Here is a 23,613-nt window from a genome sequence, read left to right as displayed (position 1 = left end):
ATTGTGTCATCACACTTCTGGTGAGTTGCTTTTTAAAATGCCAACAACTCCCAACTGCTGTTGCTATAATTTAAATCAAAAGTACAAGAAATTTCTGCACAGTGAAATACTATCCTCTAACAGGAATCTCAGAACTGTTTTGAGTTCACTGTGATACAGTGGTCACCTCTATAACAAAAAAAAGAGGAAGAGATAATTTTCTTTGGTGCAATGCAAAGAAGTTTAACCAAATTTATTTATTTAAAGAACCTAGATTTAAATAATGGAGTTAAATGAATTACGGTATAATAAGTAATTTATATCAAGTTTCCTATTCTGAAACTGTTAAATTTTCTTTTTGTACTATAAAATAATATTTGCTCATAAAGGGTTGTGTCCAATTAGTGTCCATTGGAAGATAAAGGTTATTTCCCTTTTAAAGCAGTCCATGTTGGTGGTCACTACCATGTTAGCAAACTCCATGGTTTAACTATGCAGTTTGAAGAAGTATTTCCTTTTGTCTGCCCTGAATGTCTCACTATTTGGTTTCACTTGATGATCCAGGGTTCAAACATCAGGAGAAAGAGAACCTATTCTTCCCCCCCCCCACCTCATGCATAACTATACTTTTGTAACCTGTCCTCCTTACTCACTGTAATAAAACAGAATACTGTACATGCTGCAAACTAACATTTATGATAAGAACCCAAAGGCATTCTTGTCTTTGAAAAAAACCTCTAGAATAGACTAAATTAAACCAGTATCAAAGTGGAAGTTAGATGAAATCTTTTTAGGGGAAACAAGACAATCATCAACAACAAATCCTCTAGATACAGCCAATAAATCTCCAACTCTTTCCCATTCTAACTTATTTCAAAATCCAAACTAGCATAATTATTTCAGTACAAGATCACAATTTTACAAAGTGGCTTTTAGCAGTCCAAGCTCATTTGTAAGAACTCAACAAAGCAAGTTTCACTGCAGAAAAGCCTACTCATTAAGGTGTCATCTGAAAGTACACTCAATGGGCAAGATCCACTGGCGCAACAGGACTTCTCCTTCCTGTCCTCCCTTTGAAGCCACCTTAGAAAAAAATATTGCCCCAGAGGATTCTACAAAGAATGCTTTGGGGTGCACAGAGGGCTGGGGTGGAGAAAAGAAACTTAAGCCATGTTGCACAAGTTTTGCATTGGGCAAATTAGGCATGTATCATTAGATGTCATTCAAAAAATTGCCATCGTTCATTTAACAGAAAATGAGATTACATATTATTTTGCAAATACTGCTGAGAGCTAAGACAAGTTATGCTTTAAATCCTGAGATTTTTATGACTGTGGGGACAATATACAGAATAATCCTTTAAAATCTCAGAAACAAGACGAGGGCTAGGGAAACAAGGAAACTGCCAGTGAAAGCCCTTCTTTTGCTCTTTAGCGAAACATGCTCCACTTCTAGCTGCCTCACTATTTGACCAGATGCCAATCTAGTTCAGTACTCAATTGTGGCCTGTTAGATAATCCTCAGAAGTCACAAGCAGACGTCACAAAAAACCCATTCCCTTTTCGACCCCAGCATTTGATCATTAGAGGTGTACTGCCACTGAACACAGAGGTTTCAATTTTATTTCTTGTAGCTAAAAGTCACCAAGTCTACTTGAATTTGTAACGGTCTGTTACCATTTGTTACCTTTGTACCCTACTACTGCAGAGAAAGCCAGGAACTTAGGCCACCAGTAACAGTCAGTATGTTTTGCAATGTCCCAAAATTAGTACTTGGGCTGATGTAACTGATACAGCAGTGAAGCTACTTTCCTTCACAAAGCAACTGCCTACTGACAGCAGACTGCATCAGAAACTCTTGCCCTATTTGGGGGCTCAGTCTTAGAATCTTAAAAAGCTCCAAGGAAGTAAAGTCCCTAGGGAGTTTGTTCTACTATGGAACAGATCACATTCAAAGAAAGACACAAGGAGGAACACATATTCTACTTGTGAAGAATCTCTGCGCTACTACAGCGGCAAGAATGTTACTTGCCCCAAAATGAACAGAAGCAGAAGTCCCAGCAAAGTAAGAATGGATACAAAAACTTACGGAATATGCAGAAATGGTGAAACTTACTGGAAGAATAAGAAATCAAGATCACAAACTTTTTATAAAAGAATGGAAATGGTTTATTGAATATTTACAAATAAATTGTAAACAGATAAGAACACTGGCAGGATTATTGTAATAACCTGCAGTTTTATAAGAGTATATATTTAAAGTAGATGAATAAATGGGCAAATTAAGTTAATTTGGATATGCAGAAGATATTAAAAATAAACTTAAGGAACTGCAGAAAGTGGGGGAAGGAAATGAAGTTTTGAAATGTTAAAATGATTGTAAAATTAGTGAAATGTATAAATCTGAAAAGCATTAAAAAAACCAAAAACTCTGTGATTTAAACCTCTGATTTTGAAGGGCTTTAAAATATGTCGTGCAGCTCTCTAGTTCAGACCCCAAATTCGTGGAAGTTTCTAAACTGTGTACAGTTGATCTGCCCAGAGTGGCTGGGGAGGCCCGGCCAGAAGGGCGGAATATAAACAATAAATTATTACTATTACTATTGAAACAGAGCTGGACTGCATAATCCTGCTTCTCCTTGCGTGTTTTTTCCCCCCACATAAGAAGACTGAATACCCAAACAGTACTTTCTTCTTACAAAGATAAATTCTAGTTGTGTTAGCTATCACAGCAGCATGGTTTATGACTGTTTGCCTGTCAACTGAACCAGCTCCCCTTTTAAGAACTTAAATCAATCAAGAAAAATTAGGTTTCAGCAAATCTATGTAGCAAAGTCCACAACAACTTTCAAAGAAAAATCATTTCTCTTGTTAAGTTCACACACTAGAAAACAATGGCATCTTCCTGACATTTAATTACAACATGGTGTATCATGTTTTGTACATGCAGTTTCTCAACAATCATTAAAATTGGGATTCTGGACGCATGTGGGTTGCAACCAATTTATGCTAATAAAAAAATATACCTACTGAAAGTATATTATCAATTAAAAAGTGAATATTAATTCTGCACTTAATTTGCTAAGAGTTTGTAATTCTCCAGTTTCTTTGTAGAATATGGAATTTTTAAAGATCATAAATGAAGTTGTACCATACTAGCAAGGAGACAAACTTATACTGGTGTTTTATTTTGAGATAGCATGTAGCCAACAGGGTATTTTTAAGCAAATTAAAAATAAATGAAAGTCACAATAAGCAACACAAGCCTGTTTGCTGGCTTTTACTCTTTCACAATTTTGTCATACAAAGGCTTTCCATATACCAGAAGACAGAGTAAGATCCAATCTCAAACAAGCAGACTTCTGATTTGCAACAGTATTTCTCATTCCTTCTCCTAACTCCCTGCCATTCCCCAAACTCTCCAAAGCAGACTTTTTCGGGGAGGTGGGCAGCAGGAGAGCAAGGAGAAGTTCTCTTACGCATATTGAAGTCTGTGCAGAGACACCTTTGGATACAACCCAAAGAAAGGATCTGTAAAGCATATCTAAAGCATTTAGCAAATTCAAATTCCTACCTAACAGTCTGCCATAAGCAATGAGCAGGTTAAATCATGTCACAGATTCCACAAAACAAGGAATAGTAAAATGAGGTGATGGCTAGAACAAGCTAGCCATTTTGCTGAAGCAGATGTTGTGATTCTGTGGCCCTTCAGATGTTGCTGGACTACAACAATTCTCATCATCCCTGACTATTGGGGACGCTCACTGTGACTGATGAGAGTGGAGTCTAACAACATCAGAAGAGTCAAAGGTTCCTCATCCCTGTCCTAAAGGAAAACGATTCCCAAATGAGAGATGAAGCATAATGATGTTTATCAGTTTCCTTGAGAGCAGATAAAGGACATGCACAGCCTGGCATTCAAATCTTGCAATGGCCAACAACCAGCCTATGGAAAGCCCACATGCAGGGCATGAATGCAATAACCCTCTCCCATTTTTCTCTTGATTTTTTTGCCATATTTTTAATATTTCATGGTGAGGGGCACATCAGTTGGGTTGAACACAGAGGAAGGGAACCAAGATTTCACAAAATAAAAAATGCCTCCAAACTACAACTAAGATCTTAATGCATCATCAAGTCTTGTTAGATTTGTGTTCCGCTTGCCACCCACATGAGCCACAAGTAGATTGCCTATCTTTCCCCCAGGAACTAACAACAAAGAACCCTTGGCACGGCAAACAGCATCACTCCATTACCCATATACGACTAGCCATATCTCTGCCAAGACAGTATTAAGCGGGTGGGTGGATAAATGCAGTAAAAAGTTAAACCTACTACAAAAAAAGACTTTGAGAAGAGAGGAAACAAAACTTCAGAGAAAGGGACATTAAATTATCAATGAATAAGAATGGAGAATTCAAGATGGAAGCAGGTGCAATCACACTACAATGAATATTTGCTTATGAGCAGGTTAAAGTAAAAGGGGGAAACTGTACATTCATTTGGCAGAAAAGGTCTGGAATCATATAATCATAGTTGGAAGGGACGCCAAAAGTCGTCCAGTTCAACCCTCTGCAATGCAGGAATCTCAGTTAAAGCATCCATGACAGATGGCCATCCAACCTGTGTTTAAAAACCGCCAAGGAAGGAAAGTCCATCACCTCTTGTGGGAGTCTGTTTCACTGCTGAACAGCTCTGTCAGAAAGTTTTTCCAAATGTTAATTGGAATCTCCTTTCTTGCAACTTGAAGCCATAGGTTTGTGACGTACCCCCCAGAGCAGGAGAAAACAAGCATGCTGCCTCCTCCATGTGGCAGCCCTTGAGATATTTGAAGATGGCTATCATATCTCCTCTCAGTCTCTTTTCCAGGCTAAACATACCCAGCTCCTTCAAGCACTCCTTATAAGGCTTAGTTTCCATATCCTTGATCATCTTGGTTGCTCTCCTCTGCACATGTTACAGCTTGTCAACATCCTTCTTAAACTGTGGTGCCCAGAACTGGACACAGGATTCCAAGTGTGGTCTAACTAAGGCAGAATAGAGTGGTACTATTACTTCCCTTGATCTGGACACTACACTTCTGTTGATGCAGCCTAGAATAGCATTAGTTTCCCCGCCCCGCCCCCCGCATCACACTGTTGACTCATGTTCAGCTTGTGGTCCACCAAGACCCCATGATCCTTTTCACCTGTACTGCTAGTAAGCCAGGTGTCCCCCATCCTATATTTGTGCATCTGGTTATTTCTGTCTAGGTGCAGAACCTTACATTTGTCCCTACTGAAATAACACTTTGTAGCTTGCGCCAAGTTCTCCAAACTGTTACGGTCATTTTGAATTCTGATTCTGTCTTCTGAGGCATTAGCTACCTCTCCCAGTACTGTATGGTGTTATCAACTTTAATGAGCATCCCCTCAATTCCTTCATCAGTCATTTATAAAGATGCTGAACAACGGGCCCAGGACAGAACCCTGCAGCACCCTTTTTACTTTTTTCCAGGATGATGAGGAACCATTACTGAGTACTCTTTGGATTCAGTCAGTCAACCAGCTACAAATCCACCTAACAGTTACCTCATTCAAACCACATTTTACTAGCTTCCTCTTGAGAGTATCATGAGGTACTTTGTCAAAAGCCTTACTGAAATCAAGATACACTGTGTCCACAGCGTTTCCCCGATCCACCAAGTTTGTAATTCCTTCAAAAAATAAATCAGATTGGTCTGGCATGACTTATTTTTGAGAAACCCATACTGGGTCTTAGTAATCACAGAATCCTTTTCTAAATGCTCACAGACCGACTGTTGAATCATCTGTTCTACGACCTTCCCTGGTATCAATGTCAGGTTCCCCGGTCAAGTAGTTACCTGGGTCTTCCTTTCCTCCCTTTTTGAAGATGGGGACAACATTTGCCCGCATCCAGTCTGTAGGGACTTCACCTGTTCTCCAAAAGTTCTCAAAGATAATAGACAAAGGCTCCACAAGCTCCTTTAGTACCCTTGGATGCAGCTCATCAGGCTCTGGAGATTTGAATTCATTTAAAATAGCTAGGTGTTCCCTCACTACCACTTTTCCTATCTTGGTCTGCAGCTCCCTCCTTACATCATTTATTCTGTTATCACCAGGTTGAGCATCGTTTTCCTTTTGGGTGAAGACAAGGCCAAAGTGGGTGTTGAGTAGTTCCGCTTTTTCTCTGTCATCCAATAGCATTTCTCCGTGTTCCCCACACAGAGGACCTACCACGTGCTTGTTCTTCCTTTTACTTCAGACATAGCCGAAGAAACCTTTTTTATTCTTTTTAACTTCTCTTTCAAGCCTAAGCTCATTTTGCGGTTTAGCCAGCCTGACTTTCTCCTGCAACTGTTGGCTACACATGTATACTCCTCCTCTGTGAATTCCTCTTTCTTCCACTCTAGGAATGACCCCTAGAGTTTGTATAAAGTAAACTAGCATAAAAAACAGAAGAGAAGAGAATTGAAAAGTTATGGCTTCATCCCTATGAGGAACAGGCAAAAGAAGAAGAATTATCTGCAAAAACAAGACAGACATTTAAAGAAAGGAATGGAAGTTGTGTATGAAACAATCAAAACAGTTGCATGGAGAATTACAAAAGAATTACTAATGTCAGTATGATTCCTGTAAGAGAAATGGAATTGGCATTAAAGTCAAGATGTGATAAATGTACCATTGAGAAATTTAGAAAACAAGCAGCAAAATATTGGAACTATAGGCAATTTAATCTGAGAAAGATATGATAATCATGAAATTAAGCTGAATGCGCTGCAATCCTATACACCCTCACCCTAGAGCATGGGTAGGCAAACTAAGGCCTGGGGGCCAGATGTGGCCCAATACCTTCTAAATCCGGCCTGTGGACGGTCCGGGAATCAGCGTGTTTTTACATGAGTAGAATGTGTCCTTTTATTTAAAATGCATCTCTGGGTTATTTGTGGGGCATAGGAATTCGTTCACCCCCCCCCCCTTCAAAATATAGTCCGGCCGCCCACAAGGTCTGAGCGACAGTGGACCGGCCCCCTGCTGAAAAAATTTGCTGACTCCTGCCCTAGAGAATGAAATGGGGCTTACTTCTGAGTCTTAGGCTGCAATCTTGAACCTACTAACAGGGGATAACACAGAGAGATTGTGAGTTGTCAGGAAAGGGCAATATCCAGTGTTGTAAGATAGGAACAGGAAATAATGTTGACTAGTAGGGGAATGGTAACAAGGGGCCTGGTCAAGATTAAAGTAAAAGCAAAAAACCGTCAAGGAACGATGAGAATCAGTGAAGTATTTCTGACAGCCTCACTGTGTCTGTACGAGGGAATACAGACATGAATTTGATTTAATAGACAAGGTAGGTAAGTAAATACCGGGGGTTTCATGCATGCTGGCAGCTAAGCCACATTATGACAAACAATAGGTAATATTTGCAAAACATCAATGCCAAAGAAACTGTGAGGCAACTGTATTACAGTGATAAGCAGCTGTCATGCAGGCCCCTGAAAGCAGTGTTTACCTGTTACAGTATTTATTAGAAAGCGAAGAGAGAGTAGAAGCTGAGCAGAAATGGTGGACGGCAGGAGGCAGAAGCCAAAATTGGGCATAGAACAGGCCAGGATATGAGGAGATGAATATGCATGGCGGAGGCCGGTGCGTGCAGCAAATGCGTTTGCGAAATGGGAGAGGCGGAGGGGCAAGGCCCTTAGAAAGGCTGCAATCCTATGCACACTCGTTTGGGCAAGGAAGGAACGCCTTGCCCAAAAAACCCATGGGCCCGACTTAAAAATAAACCATGCGGGCGGCTGCAGGGGCGCATCTTCAGGATCCGTTGGAACTGATGAGCGCAACGCCTCTTCCTCCCCACCCCCCGCCGTTGAGATACGCATGTTTACTTCGGAAATTGGAGCGTTATGTTTTGTAGGATGGCACCGCACGAGTGGTTTGAAACACACACATACACCCACACCCCTTCCTAACCCTCTGAAAGAAAACTACGGGGAGGGGTGTGGGCCACCCCGACTACAGCCCACGGGAAGCGGCGGTGGCGGTTCTCCCGGACCAATTTACTAGCGCGGACATGACAGCGTGCAAGGAAGAGCGTGTGAACGGGGCGGGTGAACAGGGGCTGACACGGGATGACGCATCTAGGCGGCCCCCTGAATCGCGTGTGTCGGTGTCCGAAGAGAGCAAGCCGGCGGCGGAAGCGTCTTCCTCAGAGGCGTGTGAGGGCCCTCAGCCACATGGGTTTTAAAAAATTATTTAAATAAGAAAGACACAGGAGGAGGAAGGCGCCAGGGCCGGAGTAGCCGCCACCCGCCTCGCCCTCCTCTGAGGCGACGCACGAGAGAGACGGGGTCGGGATTAGGCCTCCCCCATTTACCTTTTTTAGCGACGACAACACGGGGTTCAAAATCCTCTCACCGGACGGCGCTGCCCGGGGTGTGGAGGGGGGAGGGGAAGGGGGGAGGAGGAGGAGGCGGCGGCGGTGGTGGCGGCCGCGAAGCCAACCACAGCCCCGCCGCGCGCGTGCGCGTAAACACACACCTACAAACTCTCTCAGTGGCTCTGAGGACCCAGCGCTGGCCCCGGCCCGCCTGCGGCCTCCCTCGCCCGCCCCTCCAGCGGAGCCCAGGCCTCCACCGCTGCCATTGGTCCGCAGTCCTCGCACTTGGGCGGGTCAGCCAATCCGGCGCGCCTCCTGTTCGCCCCCCCCTCTCACACACACTTCTTTTGAAAGGGTGGGGCGCGTGCGCGAGAGCCTGAGGGAGAGAAAGGGCGAGAGAGGTGGTGGTGGTGGTGTTGCGAATTCTGATTGGCGGGAATAAGAGCTCCGCCCAATAACACCGCCCCCTTCCTCACCCCGTACGTCTTCTTCGTTTACCCACCTCCCGCCTCTTGGAGAGCTCATTGGCTGGAGTCATCCGCCTTCGTTTCGCCCGTGCGTCCCTCCCATTGGCTAACGGAGTCTAGGGCAAAGCGGAGTGGGTGAGAGACAAAAACCAAGCCTCGTCTCTCTCTATCTCGCTCAAACGCGGACGTGATTAGGGGAGGGAGCGCCTGCGCGCGCGCCGGGAAAATGGAGGAGGCGGGATTAAGAGTCTAAGGTGGGGTTTCGATTGGCGGAGGCGACTCGCTCGTTGGCGTTTCTCCCGTAGCCTGCGTGACGCAACGACGTCGCCAACGTCTCTGTCGAGGCTCTCTCCCAAGATGGCGCCGCGCAGAGGTTGTCGTTGATGCCTCGACGCGTTTGGCTCCCTGTGGCGCGTTGTTTCTGTGAGTCGTTCTGGGGAATGCGAGTGGCTGAAAGAGGGTTACGGGGCCCCCGGAAGTCTTCTAAAAAGGGGGACCCTCCTAGAAAGAGCTTGTGGCGGCGACAGTAACGATGGTTGGGAAAGCGTTTGCTCCACTCTTCCCGTTTTTGCCTCAGCCCCTCCTGAAACCGCCTTAAAAGGGCTCTTGAGGAGGTTTTTGATAATAATAATGATGGTGATGATGACAATGATAATATATTTATAGCCCGTCCATCTCGCTGGGTTTCCCCAGCCACTCTGGGCGGCTTCCAACAGAATATTAAAAACGATAAAACATCATAGAATCATAGAGTTGGAAGAGACCACAAGGGCCATCAAGTCCAACCCCCTGCCAAACAGGAAATATCAAACATTAAAAACTTCCCTAAACAGGGTTGCCTTCAGATGTCTTCTAAAAGTCAGATAGTTGTTTATTTCCTTGACATCTGATGCTAATGATATAAAGGATGTTACCGGCAAAAGCCTATGTCATAATAAAATAGTAAATTTTAAGGTGCCGCAAAACGCTTTGGTTGTTTCCTGTTATTTGTGTGTGTGACATTTTGCGTGGGAAACTCTTGTCTTCTGGTCATATAACTAAATCCTCCCCCCCCCCCCAAAGGTTCGGAAGTTGCCCTGTAAAGAAGCCAACGCTTGAAAACCAGGAACCGTTCGGCATCAATAAATGAAGGAAACAAAAGAGAACTCCAGCCCTTCTGTAACATCGGCAAACCTGGACCACACGAAACCATGCTGGTACTGGGATAAGAAAGACTTGGCTCATACGCCATCACAGCTAGAAGGACTCGATCCAGCTACCGAAGCAAGATATCGGAGGGAAGGTGCTCGCTTCATATTTGATGTGGGAACCCGTTTGGGACTGTATCCTTTCAGCTGGGTGTTGCACAGTTGGTTGGGTGTTGCTCTTTTTTTTTTTTTAGCAGTTGAGAATTCAGTTAAGATTTCTCTTGCTTAAACACCTGAATACTTTAAAGCCAGGCAGAGTAGGTGTTGAATAGTTCCACCTGAATACTTAAGTCAGGGTTTCAATAGCTTGTGTGCAGTGATCTGGTGCAGTGGCTTATAGGGTGGGAGGGAGAGTACCCTCTTTCCCCTTCCACCCTAATACTGGGGACAGTCATGAAATTGCTTTCTTGCAAAAGTGTCAATGGATCTGCGACACTGGCACTATGCATGGGAGTGCATTCTTTGCAAATGACCCCATGTAGATGCATCATCATTAAAAAAAGTAAGTTGTCATCATTGTGTTTTGATGCATCATTCAGTTTCATTTGCAGTTAATCTTTAGAGCTGGGTTTGAGCTAAAATCTGTTCAGAGCCTTATCTTGTAATCCAGACATTATGATACGCTAGCAACTGGGATAATTTATTTTCATCGATTTTATATGTTCCATTCCTTCAAGCAGTTTCCAAGATATGTAAGTATAAATATGCTGTTTTTATTCAAAAACTGTTAATAGTACTCTGCCATTCATGTGTATTGTCCTAAACCCAGGAGTGACCAGAAAACATCACAAAATGCGGCAGAGTGGGGAGTTTGCAGGCTTTTTCATTGATGGTTCAAATATATGCCATTTCACTAGTGTTCAGGTGCCTCTAAATGTAACCCCTACGTAAATGGGGGGGTGTTTGCCTGTACAGTCCATAATTCAAAGTATATTTAGGCTATAGCTTAGCATTTTTGCTGGGATCATACCATAATATGTTACATTATATAGGGACAGTTTATTTTGCAAATTAAATTTCTACCAGTCGACAAATCTGAGGGTGAAATTGGTGATTTCAAAGTTGTACCTCGGCTTCCAAAGCCTTGGGAGTCGAATGTTCCAGCTCCTGAATGATTGAAAACCAGAAGTGAGTGTTCCAGTTTTCGAATGTTCTTTTGGAAGCTGAGTTTCCTGCAGCCAATCAGAAGCCAACCTTTGGTTTCTGAACATTCATGAGGTCAAACGGACTTGCAGAACGGATTCTGTTTGACTTTTGAGGTACGACTGATACCTCGGAAGTCAAACAGAATCTGTTGCAGAAGTCCATTCGACTTCTGAAAACATTCAAAAACCAAGGCACGGCTTCCAATTGGCTGCAGGAACTTCCTGCACTCAGTCAGAAGCCATGTCAGACATTCAGATTCCAAAGAACATTCACAAACTAGAACACTCGCTTCTGGATTTGCGGCGTTCGGGATCCAAGGTACAACTGTGTAGTGATTACATTGCCAGTAGGTGGCCTATTAGAAACAGAAGATTGAACTAGGTGGAATATAATGTAAGATCATGTTCCTATGGTCCCAAGTTGTAAAGGTCATATGAATGCCACTGTTACACTTCATTGTGTGCTCTCACAAGCGGCACAACCCATTATTGTGTGGACAAATCCGGCATGACACGATGCCATTTTTGTTTGCAAAATTATTTCACGGCTGGCAATGCTAGCTACTATGGTTTCTGGAAGCTCATTTATTCTCATGGTGCATTGATCTTGGTCAAGTACAGCAATAAAATCTTATACAACTTTCCAAAATACCGGTGGTGATGGTGAACAGTTACTAGGGGCTTCAGTGTGGTGTGCATAGTCCCACTTGTGCCTGCAAAGGCCTTCCCTGACACCCACGGGACCCTCCTCCCTCTCTTCTCATTGCTTGAAAGAAGCATTTTATTGCAGCAAATAGAAAAGGTTGTAGTGTGTGCTTGGTTTCAGTCTGAGTATCGTGCCCTTGACAGTTTTTCCAGTTTGCAAATGTGTCCATGGGCCCCAAATAGTTGACAGCCCCATCACATCGATCAGATATATATTTTTTGTTTTGTATGAGTGGATAATCTGTTCTTCTTTTATAAAATAAAATTATTATTTCCTCTGAATTTTATATTTGGGCAACTTTCTAAAGAAGATCTCTCTCTATCTATCTATCTATCTCTATCTCTATCCCTTCTATAGGTGACTGGAGCTTGCTGTCTCTTCCTAGCAGGAAAAGTTGAAGAAACACCCAAAAAATGTAAAGATATAATCAAAACAGCTCGTAGTTTATTAAATGATGTGCAGTTCGGGCAATTTGGAGATGATCCAAAGGTAAACGGACATGTGCTAAGGATGCTTTAGCTTAAGTTAACATGGTACAACCCTAGTAATATTGTCTGTAGATATCTAGTATAGCACATGATTTTAGTGATAGTGTTAGAGTAAAATAGTGTGAACTAGAAGTCTTCTTAAGCTAGATAAAAAACTTGATATTTTTAAAATAAAATATTACTAGGACCTTTCATCAGTATTTAAACAGCTGGAAGATATTTCAGTGGTTGGGTTCATTTAGATAGTATTTTTGCCATATGTTATTTTCAAAGGCGATGTGTATTGCAGTGCTTGTGTGTTGTTCTCCTTTGCGTTTGCCTGTCTTTTCAGCAAAGAAATAATCCACTGCACAGGGGAAGCAGTGAAACTGGCCACACAGAGTGCAGCCATATGCATACAGTAAGCAAACTGGAACAAATACACTTTTGTCACTTATTTCTTTGTTATAGTTATAATAGGCATTTTGTCAGCCACGAAGTCTTCAGATGATTTAGATATAAAGTTAATTTTCAGAAAAATAACATATGCTGGAAAGTCTTGCAGGTTAGCATGAATATAGTATTTCATTGGCTTTTTTCTGCATAATTTGGTAAACGGTGTACATGTCTTGCTAGACAGTGCTCCCGCATTATTTGTGAGTAACTTTGGATGTTTGGAAGCTTTTGAACACCTCTTGGAGCAACTCCCTGTAAATATCACTGTGGTTGTCTATTTTTTGTGTAAATTTCTGTAGACCCAAGCTTTGAGCTAGTCATAAGGCACTCAGATAGCCAATATTAGTAATAAGGAACTGCTTGTACACTTTGACTTCTGAGAATGTTTCCTCCAACTTTACTTGGAGTTTTAGGCTAAGAAGCTCCCGTCACAGTTTGATGGCTGAACAAGCATTTGGTTCCACTCCTCCCATCTTCTCATAGCCATGGATGGTTGCCTAGCTCTCGCACCTAGTGCTATAAGTAATGGGGGGAAATGAAAGAATATGCTCAGGGAGTACTGTCAACCTCCAAAGTATCCCTTTATGATGGATATTTTACTTTGGCTGTTGGAAGTCATTCCTGAAATAATTGAAATCCGGAAGCTCGTATTTCTTTTCCTAGTAATTAGCATTTGACTGCACTTCTGTGCAGTTTCACTCTTTCCCCAAAACTGTGCTGCAGTATTATGGACTTTTTAAAAGAAAAAGACAAAAACGTGGTTGTACAGCAGGGAGCAGCAACAGGATTTGCCATTGGGCTTTATTGTGGAGATAGTACTAGCTAGGAAAGTAAGCCCTCTCACTGCCATGAGGACTTGTAACTTCCCCCATTGCACCTTCCTCTTCTCTTCCCCTATTTTTCCCTTTCTGTGACACTTTGCCAGCAGATCAAGAGTGTGGGTTTTTTTGCCAGAAGTGGAAACTGGAGGCACACAAGGCTTGATTGTAATCATGGTTCCTTATGCTCTGGTCTTTGTTGTCTCTATGATCTCTAAGTCTCTAAGTATAGGATATGAAAAAATAATAAATAGGATATGAAAAAAAAACCGGTTCTGGTCATCAGTGAGGTAGAAGGTGATTTCCAGTTGCTGAACGTTGTTGCACAACCACAATAATGTGGGTGCTTATATGCACTCATTTTATGTAGCTGTTAAAAGCAAAATTTTAGTTTTTAAAATTAGGTGAAGTTACTGCAGACAAGCCCAGAAGTAGATAACCCTCGATGTGGCTATCCTTGGCATTATTGTGTAATGCCACCTGGAATTTTATAAAATGTTAAAAAAAAAAATCAGTTGGCTTTTTGGAGTAATGGAGTCCTTGCTCTCTTCTTATGACATTTAGGAAGAAGTTATGGTTTTAGAGAGGATCTTGTTGCAGACAATAAAATTTGACTTGCAAGTGGAGCATCCTTACCAATTCCTGCTTAAATATGCTAAGCAGCTCAAAGGTATGAAAATAGCATTGCATTTCTCAGTGCTGGTGTGTATGTTGTTGTTGTTTAGTTGTTTAGCCGTGTCCGACTCTTCGTGACCCCATGGACCAGAGCATGCCAGGCACTTCTGTCCTCCACTGCCTCCCGCAGTTTGGTCAAACTCATGCTGGTAGCTTCGAGAACACCATCCAACCACCTCGTCCTCTGTTGTCCCCTTCTCCTTGTGCCCTCCATCTTTGCCAACATCAGGGTCTTTTCCAGGGAATATTCTCTTCTCATGAGGTGGCCAAAGTATTGGAGCCTCAGCTTCAGGATCTGTCCTTCCAGTGAGCACTCAGGGCTGATTTCCTTAAGAATGGATAGGTTTGATGTTCTTGCAGTCCAAGAGCCTCCTCCAGCACCATAATTCAAAAGCATCAATTCTTCGGTGATCAGCCTTCTTTATGGTCCAGCTCTCACTTCCATACATCACTAGCTGGTGTGTATAGGTGATGTCATATTCATTTCCCCCCGCTGATTGTGTCAATTTAATCAGCCACATTTTTAGAAGAAATTATTGAAGGGTGGGAGGCAGACAGATGAAATGTCTGATAGGCCATTTAGCATATTTTGCGCTGAATGTGTGTGTTTTCATGTATGACATTTGTTTTGTAGATTGAGAGCTGAGCTTACACTTACGCAGGGGCTTCTGCATGTCTTTTCTCAATGTAAAACCCTGTATGTGTACTTCAAGCCTGTTAAATGTGCCTCATGAGGCAATTGTCCCTCAGGCCCACCTGTAGCTCACTTGATGTCATATGATGTCAGGCATGGGATAGATAAAGCTGTGATTGAAAAGGAGCAATTGAGAGTGCTTTCAGCATCATTCACATTTGATGCTGAATGCAAGCTACACCGTGTGGGCTGGATCCTCCTCATACCAGATGATTAACCTTCTACAAGTCCCATTTAACAGGTTGGTCACAACTGGATCCAGCCCACCAGCTGAAACATATTCCCCACTCCTGATAAAGTAGAAAGTATGAATACTGTGTAGTAGATCATCACACATTTTTATTTCTTTGTGCAGTGAAACTGCAGTGTATTCTTTCTTCTGAGGAGGAGAAGACATCTAATTCTGCTTAGGTCAAGGAACGCTTCTCACTTTTTCATTTTCTTTTTAGCTGGAGTTGCCACAATTCCAAGTAGCAGCTGAGGGCTGTGTGTAGAGAGCTATTGTTGAAAAGGTTAGACTTGCACATTTGCTGTTTAGTGGAAGGTCTGCTTCTAGCCTCTTTTGTTTGGCAGAATGTAGCCTTCTCAAATGGGCTTTGACTGCACAATCCATTGAATCAAAAGCTTCATGCGGTTGTGTGCAAAGTTCATCATCTAGATGGAGATAGCCATAAAGAAATCTGCCTCTGTATATACTTGGCCCCAATGTAGGTATGGAAAACATGTAAAGCTGTTTTTCTTACTGAGCCTGCAATCTGCAAAAACACAACAAATTTCTTTGGTTTTAATCCTATATAGACTTCTGTGAAGACCAGTTTTACTTCATGGGGCTTCTGAGTGAAAATGCATAAGGTTGTGTTACATATCTGATAATCACCAGGCTGTTTCATTTTCTTAGTAATCCTTATCTTTTCTCCTTTCCTCTTTCTGTTACGTAACCCCCCACTTCTTAATAGGTGACAAGAACAAAATTCAAAAACTGGTTCAAATGGCATGGACATTTGTAAACGACAGGTAAAAACCCTGCAATCATATGCTAACTTTTACTAAAAACCATTATGCTCAGTAGTTAATCACTTATTGAGGCTTCCATTCACTTTCTTTTCTGAAGCATTTCCAAAAAACTTGAAAATGGCATTATTCAGACTTTTAGTCTACCCCATCCCACATACTTGGCCACACATGACAAGTGCTCTGCAATGTGGCTATAGTTGCATATTGAAGTGTGTGGTGGTTGGAAGAGGAACATGATGTGGGAGTGCTAAATCAAGTACCTGGAAATGGTAATGGGCTGGATGGGAGCCAGTGAACTAAAGCTCAGTCCAGAGAACATGGGGGTGTGAACAGTGGATGATTCATCCGCTCAGTTAAGTGGCATTCAACCTGTTGTCGAGAAGGTTGCACTCCCCTGAAGGATCAGGTTTATAGTCCTGAAGTGCTCTTTATTCCATCTTTGTCACAGGAGACACAAACAGCCTCTGGTCTGAAGTGCCATTTACTAGCTTAGCCCTCCCTGGGCAAGGGATAGTTTCACTTCAGTTATCCAGGCCCATTAGGACTACTGTGGTGCATTGTGCATGGGGCTGCCTTTTGTAAATAGTCCAGAAGCTTCAGTTAGTGAGATTTATTTACTGCCTTCCTGCTAAAGGACTCCCAGTGGTTTATGTTTTATAATACCATATACCAGTGTCTGATGATAATGGATTCTGGTTTGGTTTTTCTAGTCTGTGCACTACATTGTCGCTGCAGTGGGAGCCTGAGATCATAGCGGTTGCTGTCATGTATCTGGCCGGCCGCTTGTGCAAGTTTGAGATTCAGGAGTGGACATCAAAGCCAATGTACAGAAGGTGGTGGGAGCAGTTTGTGCAAGATGTACCTGTGGATGTCCTGGAAGGTATCAAAAGTATTTGCTGCTCAAAACATTTTTCTCCGAACCACTACCTTTACAACAGGCATGATTTATACAACTTGAATACAAACTGCTGTTTATTATAAACCAGAATATAGCATGATAGCTCGGTTGGTTAGAGCATGGTGCTGATAATGCCAAGGTTGCAGGTTCGATCCCCATGTGGGACAACGGCATATTTCTGCATTGCAGGGGGTTGGACTAGATGATCCTTGGGGTCCCTGCCAACTCTACAATTCTGTGATTCTGTTTAAATAAACTGGGGTCTTCGCATCCCTCAATTAGAGCCTGTCTGGGAAAGGTACTGTTTCATGTTCTATTTGCCTCCTTCCTAATATTGATAAATATCTATCAGTGTTTATATCATACCTATTGAACCTTATTTGTAGGTGTGGAATGCTTTGGGTCCTTCAGTAAAACCATGTTTAAAAAGGGCCCATACTTTTAAAGAAGAATTCACTCAACAGTTTGCCTTCTAATGGTTTTGATCTCAATCTGGTGAGCAGAGTTCTACTCACATAAAGCTCTGCTGGATTGGGGGGGGGGGCAAGTTACATTTATTTCTTCTTTCTGAAGCCCTCTGTGCCCACTCAAAATTTGCTCTAGCAAGCACAAGAGAGCAGCACAGAAGAGGCAATGGGGGAGACAGGGGAGCTGCAAGGGAAAGAGGGAATGGGCAACAACCTCATAGGGGGGCAATTGTTTGTCATGGCCAGCTGAGAAGCTGGCAGGCACTCAGAATGTCATGTAAAGGAAACAGTTACAGATAGTTATCTCACTATACATGACTAAGCCATTTTTCACCTTCTCACCCCTTGCCTTTTCCTGTAAGACCTATTGCAGTCGTTAAGAGTCGTCAACAGGCTCATCTCAGCTATCTGCCAATCACCCATTCCCACCACCCTTCTGAGTAATACCCCTCCCCACCTTCTCACTATATAGAAGGATCTGGCAACTTCTGTTTCAGTGTATCTGAAGAAGTGTGCATGCACACGAAAGCTCATACCAAGAACTAACTTAGTTGGTCTTTAAGGTGCTACTGGAAGGAATTTTTTTATTTTGATATAAAGGAAAGTTTGTGGTTCCTTGGAAAAGCATTAGATAAAATGTTTCTGGTATGTTTTTGAACACAACTTACAAATATAAGTCTCAACGCTTTAGCTGTTCACCAGAGTGTGTAACTTTCTGTCTTTTATTTCATTGTTTTAAAAGACATCTGTCACCAGATCCTGGATCTGTACTCACAGGGGAAGCAACAAATGCCTCACCACACCCCACATCAGCTGCAGCAGCCTCCTTCCCTTCAGTCGACGCCTCCGGTGCCTCCAACCCAGCAGTCTCAAAGCTCAGAGCAGTCACAGGCGCAACAGCCAAAAGAGTCTCAACAGGCAGGACAGCCACCCCCACCCCCACCTCCGCAAACACAGCCATCTAAAAAACCATCTCCTCAGTCAAGTCCTCCCAGGCAGGCGAAAAGACCAGTGGTAAGAATAACAGAAATGATATTATTGCATTGGAAAGTACAGGGGCCATTTTTTAAATCAGACGTTGGTAACAGGATGTCTTACTGGAGAATCTTTATGCAATACAGAACTTACATAAAGCTCTTAATTGTACATGAATAGAATAAACAAATATCTAAAGTTTTGAGAAAGCATGGAACAATATGGAAAGGTACATGGTGTTGCAGTTTTATTGATTGATTGAAATTACTTCTAAGCCGTCTTTTAGGGTAAATCCTCCCCCCAAAGCAAAGCAGATTCCAAAATTAGAATATAAAGCATAATGAATTGAAGCTGTAAATACGCAGTAATCAGTGGCAGCAGCCAGCAGGTAACATTAATCCCAGGTTAGCTATAACATTACAAAAATAGTTAAAAATGAAGCAGCATCAAAAATACACTAGCTTAATTAAAATGCTTAACCATAAGAGAGCAGCAGTAAAAATGTTTTCATTGTCCTGCAACAAAGGACCCTGGTGCATCCCAACAAGAACGGGGCTGAATCACTGTGTTGCCACTACTGAGATATTTCCTTTCGAAACACGGAAGCTGAAGTTTTATCAAGTGACTGCATGGCCATTCTGGTGTTTGAAATAAGGGAGCATGCACCAATTTGTGCAGCATAGAGCTGTAGCCAGAAGATCACAAGCTAAAAGGCTTCAATTATTTGGCTGTTAAAATATTGAAAGGGTATGAATTTGTGCCACTGATGTGTCATCATATTAAGGATTTTGGTGATAATATTTTTACAAAATATGATTCTACATTTGACCCTAACTCTTAACTCACCAACATTTGATGTCCAGAGAGGCTAATTTTGGATTTCCTGATACTCAGTGCTTTGAATACTGCTGGTGTGATTTGAGTGTTTGATCTGCACAATTTTTTCTCAATAACAGGCAGCATCACCAAAGGACGAAACCAAAACTGCAGGTATTTCCCCCCTTTTTGTTTTAAAATGATCTTGTTTTCATGGTAAAACAATGGTTGAATTATTAAAGTGTACTATTATGCATAACTACCATAACTACCCGCAGCTAAGTCACAATGAGTGCTTAATTGCATTGCTATTTTCTTTGAAGAAACCTTGTTGCTACTTTTTTGGGTGTGACACTCACAAGATCACCTGTTTTGCTCTATTTTCAGAGGCTCCTCCTCCTAAAATTGCAAAAATTGAGACTTCACACCCACCAGCACCCCCTGCGCATCCACCACCTGGTAAGTTCTGCTGCCATCTGCAAAGTGGGTGTTGCCTCCTCTGTTTTTCTTTGAAACTCTGCAAATGCTGGAATTGTCAGCATATGGTTAGCCTGTACCCAGCATGTCCCACAGGAGCCCAGGATTTGGATGGCTGTTGCAATGGTGTCTCTGGCAGCCTCTCTCTTACATCATGGATGTTGGCTTATGTTTCCACTAACCCGACCAATGTACCAAAGATGGCATTCAAACCAGAAACTTTCTTTTCCAACGCTCCGTTTCTGCTAAAGATTTCCTCTGCTGTTGTTTTGACAAAAGACATTGGGCACATAATCCGGCAGCAAGGGAGTTTATAAGTCTCTACTGCAGCTGAGTCTATTAGGCCAAAATGGTTATTGTGTATTGTTGAGGTTTTGTTACATGGAGGAAGCTGAGGTTGCCTGGGAGCATACTGTTGATTGAGGTCGAGTTCAACCTCATCAGGACAAAGGAAAAAACATGTCTTCTCCCTTTCATGTCCAAGCAAGCAACATAAGCAATAGCTATACACAAAACGGAAGTTCCCAGCAAGCTGTGCTGGAGTGTAAACAGGCATGTGACACACAACAGTCACGCCTGTTCCCCTTAAGGTGGAATGGAATAGTCTAACACATACGTATCAGCTTCTAACACGTACAGATCAATTGCCCAGTTAGCTGACAGTGTTCTTTCTGTCATGCGCAGATGCACTTGTGACTGAAGTGTTGTGTTCTTTGTTGCTGTTTTTCAGAGCATAAGCCTCCTCTGACCGCTGCTGTTTCCATGGCAGGCGATCAGACGACTACAGCCGATTCTGTAGACATGGCAAAGGTGCAGATTGCTCCTCCGTCGCATCCCGCTCCTGTGCATCAGCCGCCCCCTATGCCTCACCGCCCGCCACCTCCGCCTCCGCCGTCCAGTTACATCACCGGCATGTCCACCACCAATTCTTACATGTCGGGAGAGGGCTATCAGAGCCTTCAGTCAATGATGAAGACTGAAGCACCAACCTACGGAGCTCTGCCACCCTCCTATGGACCTCCAACTCACTTACCATACCACCCGCATGTGTACCCTCCCAACCCTCCTCCTCCTGTTCCGCCACCCACGTCATTCCCCCCACCAACTATTCCTCCTCCTACCCCGGGCTACCCGCCACCGCCTACCTACAATCCTAACTTCCCCCCTCCCCGGTTACCGCCTTCTCATGCTGTCCCGCCGCATCCTCCTCCAGGACTGGGAATGCCACCAGCAAACTACCCCCCTCCTGCCGTGCCCCCTGGTGGGCAGCCGCCAGTGCCACCTCCCATACCGCCGCCTGGGATGCCACCTGTTGCTGGACTTGGACGTGCTACCTGGATGAGATAGCAGTTGTACATAGCATATGCTTTAACCTAGGGGGTGGGGGAAGCAAAACAGGATAGCTGAGTGGCAACTAGGGGAATAGTCTGTATAATGAAGAGGCTGGTGTATGGGATCTGGGAGGCAGTGACTTAGAATTTTGACCAGTTTGTTCACGGTCAGTAGAGAGCAATGCAGGCTTTTTGTTTCAATATTGCAAAACTAACTGAAATCCAAGTTGTTCCGAGTTCATTCTAGCACTGGATTACTTTGCACTAGTGAAGATGTTTTAAAAGCCATATTGGCTAAGTTATATTGGTAAGAAGAAAACTTGCTTCTAGAAATCAGTGCCTACTTACTGAGTGTCGGGATTAAGGTTAGCATTCCATCCGAGAGACCCTTTCTGGTTTTCATTTATGTAGTGTTCCAGCAACACTTAGAGGCAATTTTATTTAATATATATATGCACATATATAACACTCAACAACTGATTGCTGATGAGCCTCCATTGGTGTCTGGCTTTCTGTCATTTTTGGTTTGGAATGTACTGGGTTCTTGACCTGTAATGTATGTTTAAACCTACGTGCAAATTCCTGTACATAAATATCTATATTTTCTAAGTGTGGAAGTCTGAATGTAATGGCATATTGTGATTTACAACTTGGTTAAAAAAAAAAAAAGGCTGACTTTGTGGAAATGTACCCGAATAAACCTGGTCCTGGAATCTAGTGTGGAGAAGCAGTCATTTATCCCAATAATTGACACCTGATTAGCTGTAGCATTAGATGGTTGCAGCGCCTCTCCTCCCAATTCAAATTGTGCTACTCACAGTCACATCATCTATCTGAATTACATAACTGCTCTTCTGATACTTTCACCCTTCCTACCACATTTTCTGTGTCTCTCTACAAGGCATTCCTAGAAAGAGACAAAAGAAATGCCTTAGCAGTTGATAGATTTTGCTTGCTGCTCTAAGTCACAGTCAGCTACTGGACAGCCAGATGATGGCAACCAATGGTTTTGCCTAAATTGTTGTTGTTGTCTGACTCTTCATGACCCCATGGACCAGAGCACGCCAGGCACTCCTGTCTTCCACTGCCTCCCGCAGTTTGGTCAGACTCATGTTTGTAGCTTCGAGAACACTCCAGCCATCTCATCCTCTGTCGCCCCCTTCTCCTTGTGCCTTCCATCTTTCCCAGCATCAGGGTCTTTTCCAGGGAGTCTTCTCTTCTCATGAGGTGGCCAAAGTATTGGAGTCTCAGCTTCAGGATCTGTCCTTCCAGTGAGCACTGAGGGCTGATTTCCTTAAGAATGAATGGGTTTGATCTTCTTGCAGTCCATGGGACTCTCAAGAGTCTCCTCCAGCACCATAATTCAAAAGCATCAATTCTTTGGCAATCAGCCTTCTTGATGGTCCAGCTCTCACTTCCATACATCACTACTGGGAAAACCATAGCTTTAACTATGCGGACCTTTGTTGGTAAGGTGATGTCTCTGCTTTTTAAGATGCTATCTAGGTTTGCCATTGCCTTTCTCCCAAGAATACCAATGCCTAAATACCAATCGGCTAACCAGGAGAAGGAGAACCAGTTCTATCAACTAGAAGGTCCTTCATTAGAGTAACCTGGTCCTTTGCTTGTTTGTGGTAGTGCTGCAGAGCTGGGGGTCCCTGACTTTGGGTCCAAGAAGATGGCTGCTTTCCCCATTTTTTAAAATGAGTGTGAATGTGTGTTCATGGATTGTTAAGGATGTTGCCTCTTTTTGTGAGGGCATTGGCTGCTTCTTTGTCTTGTTTTGATGGTGATAGATGTTTTGCTTATTTTGGATGGCAGGGTCTGAGCATCACTAGTTCTTTCTATGAAATGGCTATTTTGTGTAACCTACAACAGGTTCTACAATTTCCAGATGTACTCCCTGTCCCCCCGCAAAAGAAACGGGTTGCTGTAGAGCGTTATGTGGGGGAGATAAAGAATGACACATAGGCATGTTCACCTATAAAAGGCATGAGCCAAGTTTTTTTCTGAACACGTATTTTGATCGCCCTTGGCAATTCATGAAATCACATCCTTCTCTTTTTCCATGATCACATCTGTGCATTGACTTGCTGAAGCTTCGGGGGGAAAGCAATGTCGTTCAGTGGTAGAGCATTATTTGACTTCACCCCTGGAGGCACACTCCATTGTCTTTCAAGACAGACCAAAGCCAATAGCAGCAGCACATAACATGGCAAGGACTGTGCTGGGTAGAATAACATTTCTGCACATAACTCGTATACACTCCTCTTTCCACAGTGCCTATGAATGGTTTTCGATGACATGTTTGTTCCCAGGTATAGATATATATTTTCGATTTCTGCTCCTTTTGAAATACTGCAATTGCTTAGGAATAACCAGCAGGTCAGTGACACGGTTCTGCACTGTTCATATTGACAGCAGGACATCAGATGTCGCCAGAGCGCAAGCAGATCCATTTCAGCTTGCTGCAGGCTTGGCACTCTCCAATAAATTTTGTCTAAAAGGTCATCAGCTGTAGCAAGGAACACGGTGTAGCACTTTCATAAAAGCCACACCATGCTATCAAAGACTATTACATTTCACATTTCCTGGAAAATGATCAACACGGCAATCTTTACAGCTGGAGAAGAAAAGTCAACGGGAGCTGGTTTGCTGGAGTT

The 23,613-nt window shown here is 43.0% G+C and overlaps 2 protein-coding genes across 8 annotated transcripts in view; one reads left to right on the top strand and one right to left on the bottom strand.

Moving 5' to 3' along the window:
• Positions 1-9,134, bottom strand: part of SETD3 (SET domain containing 3, actin N3(tau)-histidine methyltransferase) — a 47,267-nt gene extending 38,133 nt beyond the window's left edge. The window contains exon 1 of one of the 5 annotated variants that reach the window (XR_014529467.1): positions 8,355-8,783. Coding sequence is in view for 1 of the 5 variants with exons in the window: in XM_083518425.1 (XP_083374551.1) it covers positions 8,834-8,895 (62 nt within the window). In the remaining 4 variants the exon portion in view is untranslated. Of the gene's footprint in view, positions 1-7,490; positions 7,806-8,354; positions 8,784-8,833 lie in introns of those variants that run through there. The other 4 variants (XM_083518425.1, XM_083518427.1, XM_083518426.1 and 1 more) reach the window with 4 other exon arrangements.
• Positions 9,114-21,663, top strand: CCNK (cyclin K). Of its 3 annotated transcripts, none has more exons than XM_083518471.1 (12): positions 9,114-9,247; positions 9,887-10,146; positions 10,622-10,703; positions 12,220-12,351; positions 12,682-12,750; positions 14,168-14,273; positions 15,929-15,986; positions 16,697-16,866; positions 18,094-18,365; positions 19,283-19,316; positions 19,530-19,601; positions 20,350-21,663. In XM_083518471.1, the coding sequence occupies exons 2-12, from the start codon at positions 9,950-9,952 to the stop codon at positions 20,964-20,966; spliced, it is 1,809 nt and encodes a 602-aa protein (XP_083374597.1). In that variant the 5' UTR covers positions 9,114-9,247; positions 9,887-9,949; the 3' UTR covers positions 20,967-21,663. The 3 variants fall into 3 exon arrangements, with proteins under 3 accessions (XP_083374597.1, XP_083374599.1, XP_083374598.1); XM_083518472.1 differs by lacking the exon at positions 9,114-9,247 and adding an exon at positions 9,342-9,359; XM_083518473.1 differs by lacking the exon at positions 12,682-12,750.
• The last annotated feature ends 1,950 nt before the right edge of the window (positions 21,664-23,613 follow it).

This window comes from Podarcis liolepis (assembly GCF_965112155.1).
Source record: "Podarcis liolepis genome assembly, chromosome: 1".
NCBI classification, from domain to species: domain Eukaryota; kingdom Metazoa; phylum Chordata; class Lepidosauria; order Squamata; family Lacertidae; genus Podarcis; species Podarcis liolepis.
Note: the sequence above shows the minus strand (reverse complement) of the source record. Positions and strands in the feature narration are given on the sequence as shown.

Coding starts and splice junctions, on each gene's coding strand:
- CCNK (XM_083518471.1), top strand. CDS start 9,950: ATGAAGGAAACAAAAGAGAACTCCAGCCCTTCTGTAACATCGGCAAAC. Junction 14,274..15,928: donor ATATGCTAAGCAGCTCAAAG/GTATGAAAATAG, acceptor ACTTCTTAATAG/GTGACAAGAACAAAATTCAA. Junction 16,867..18,093: donor ACCTGTGGATGTCCTGGAAG/GTATCAAAAGTA, acceptor TTGTTTTAAAAG/ACATCTGTCACCAGATCCTG.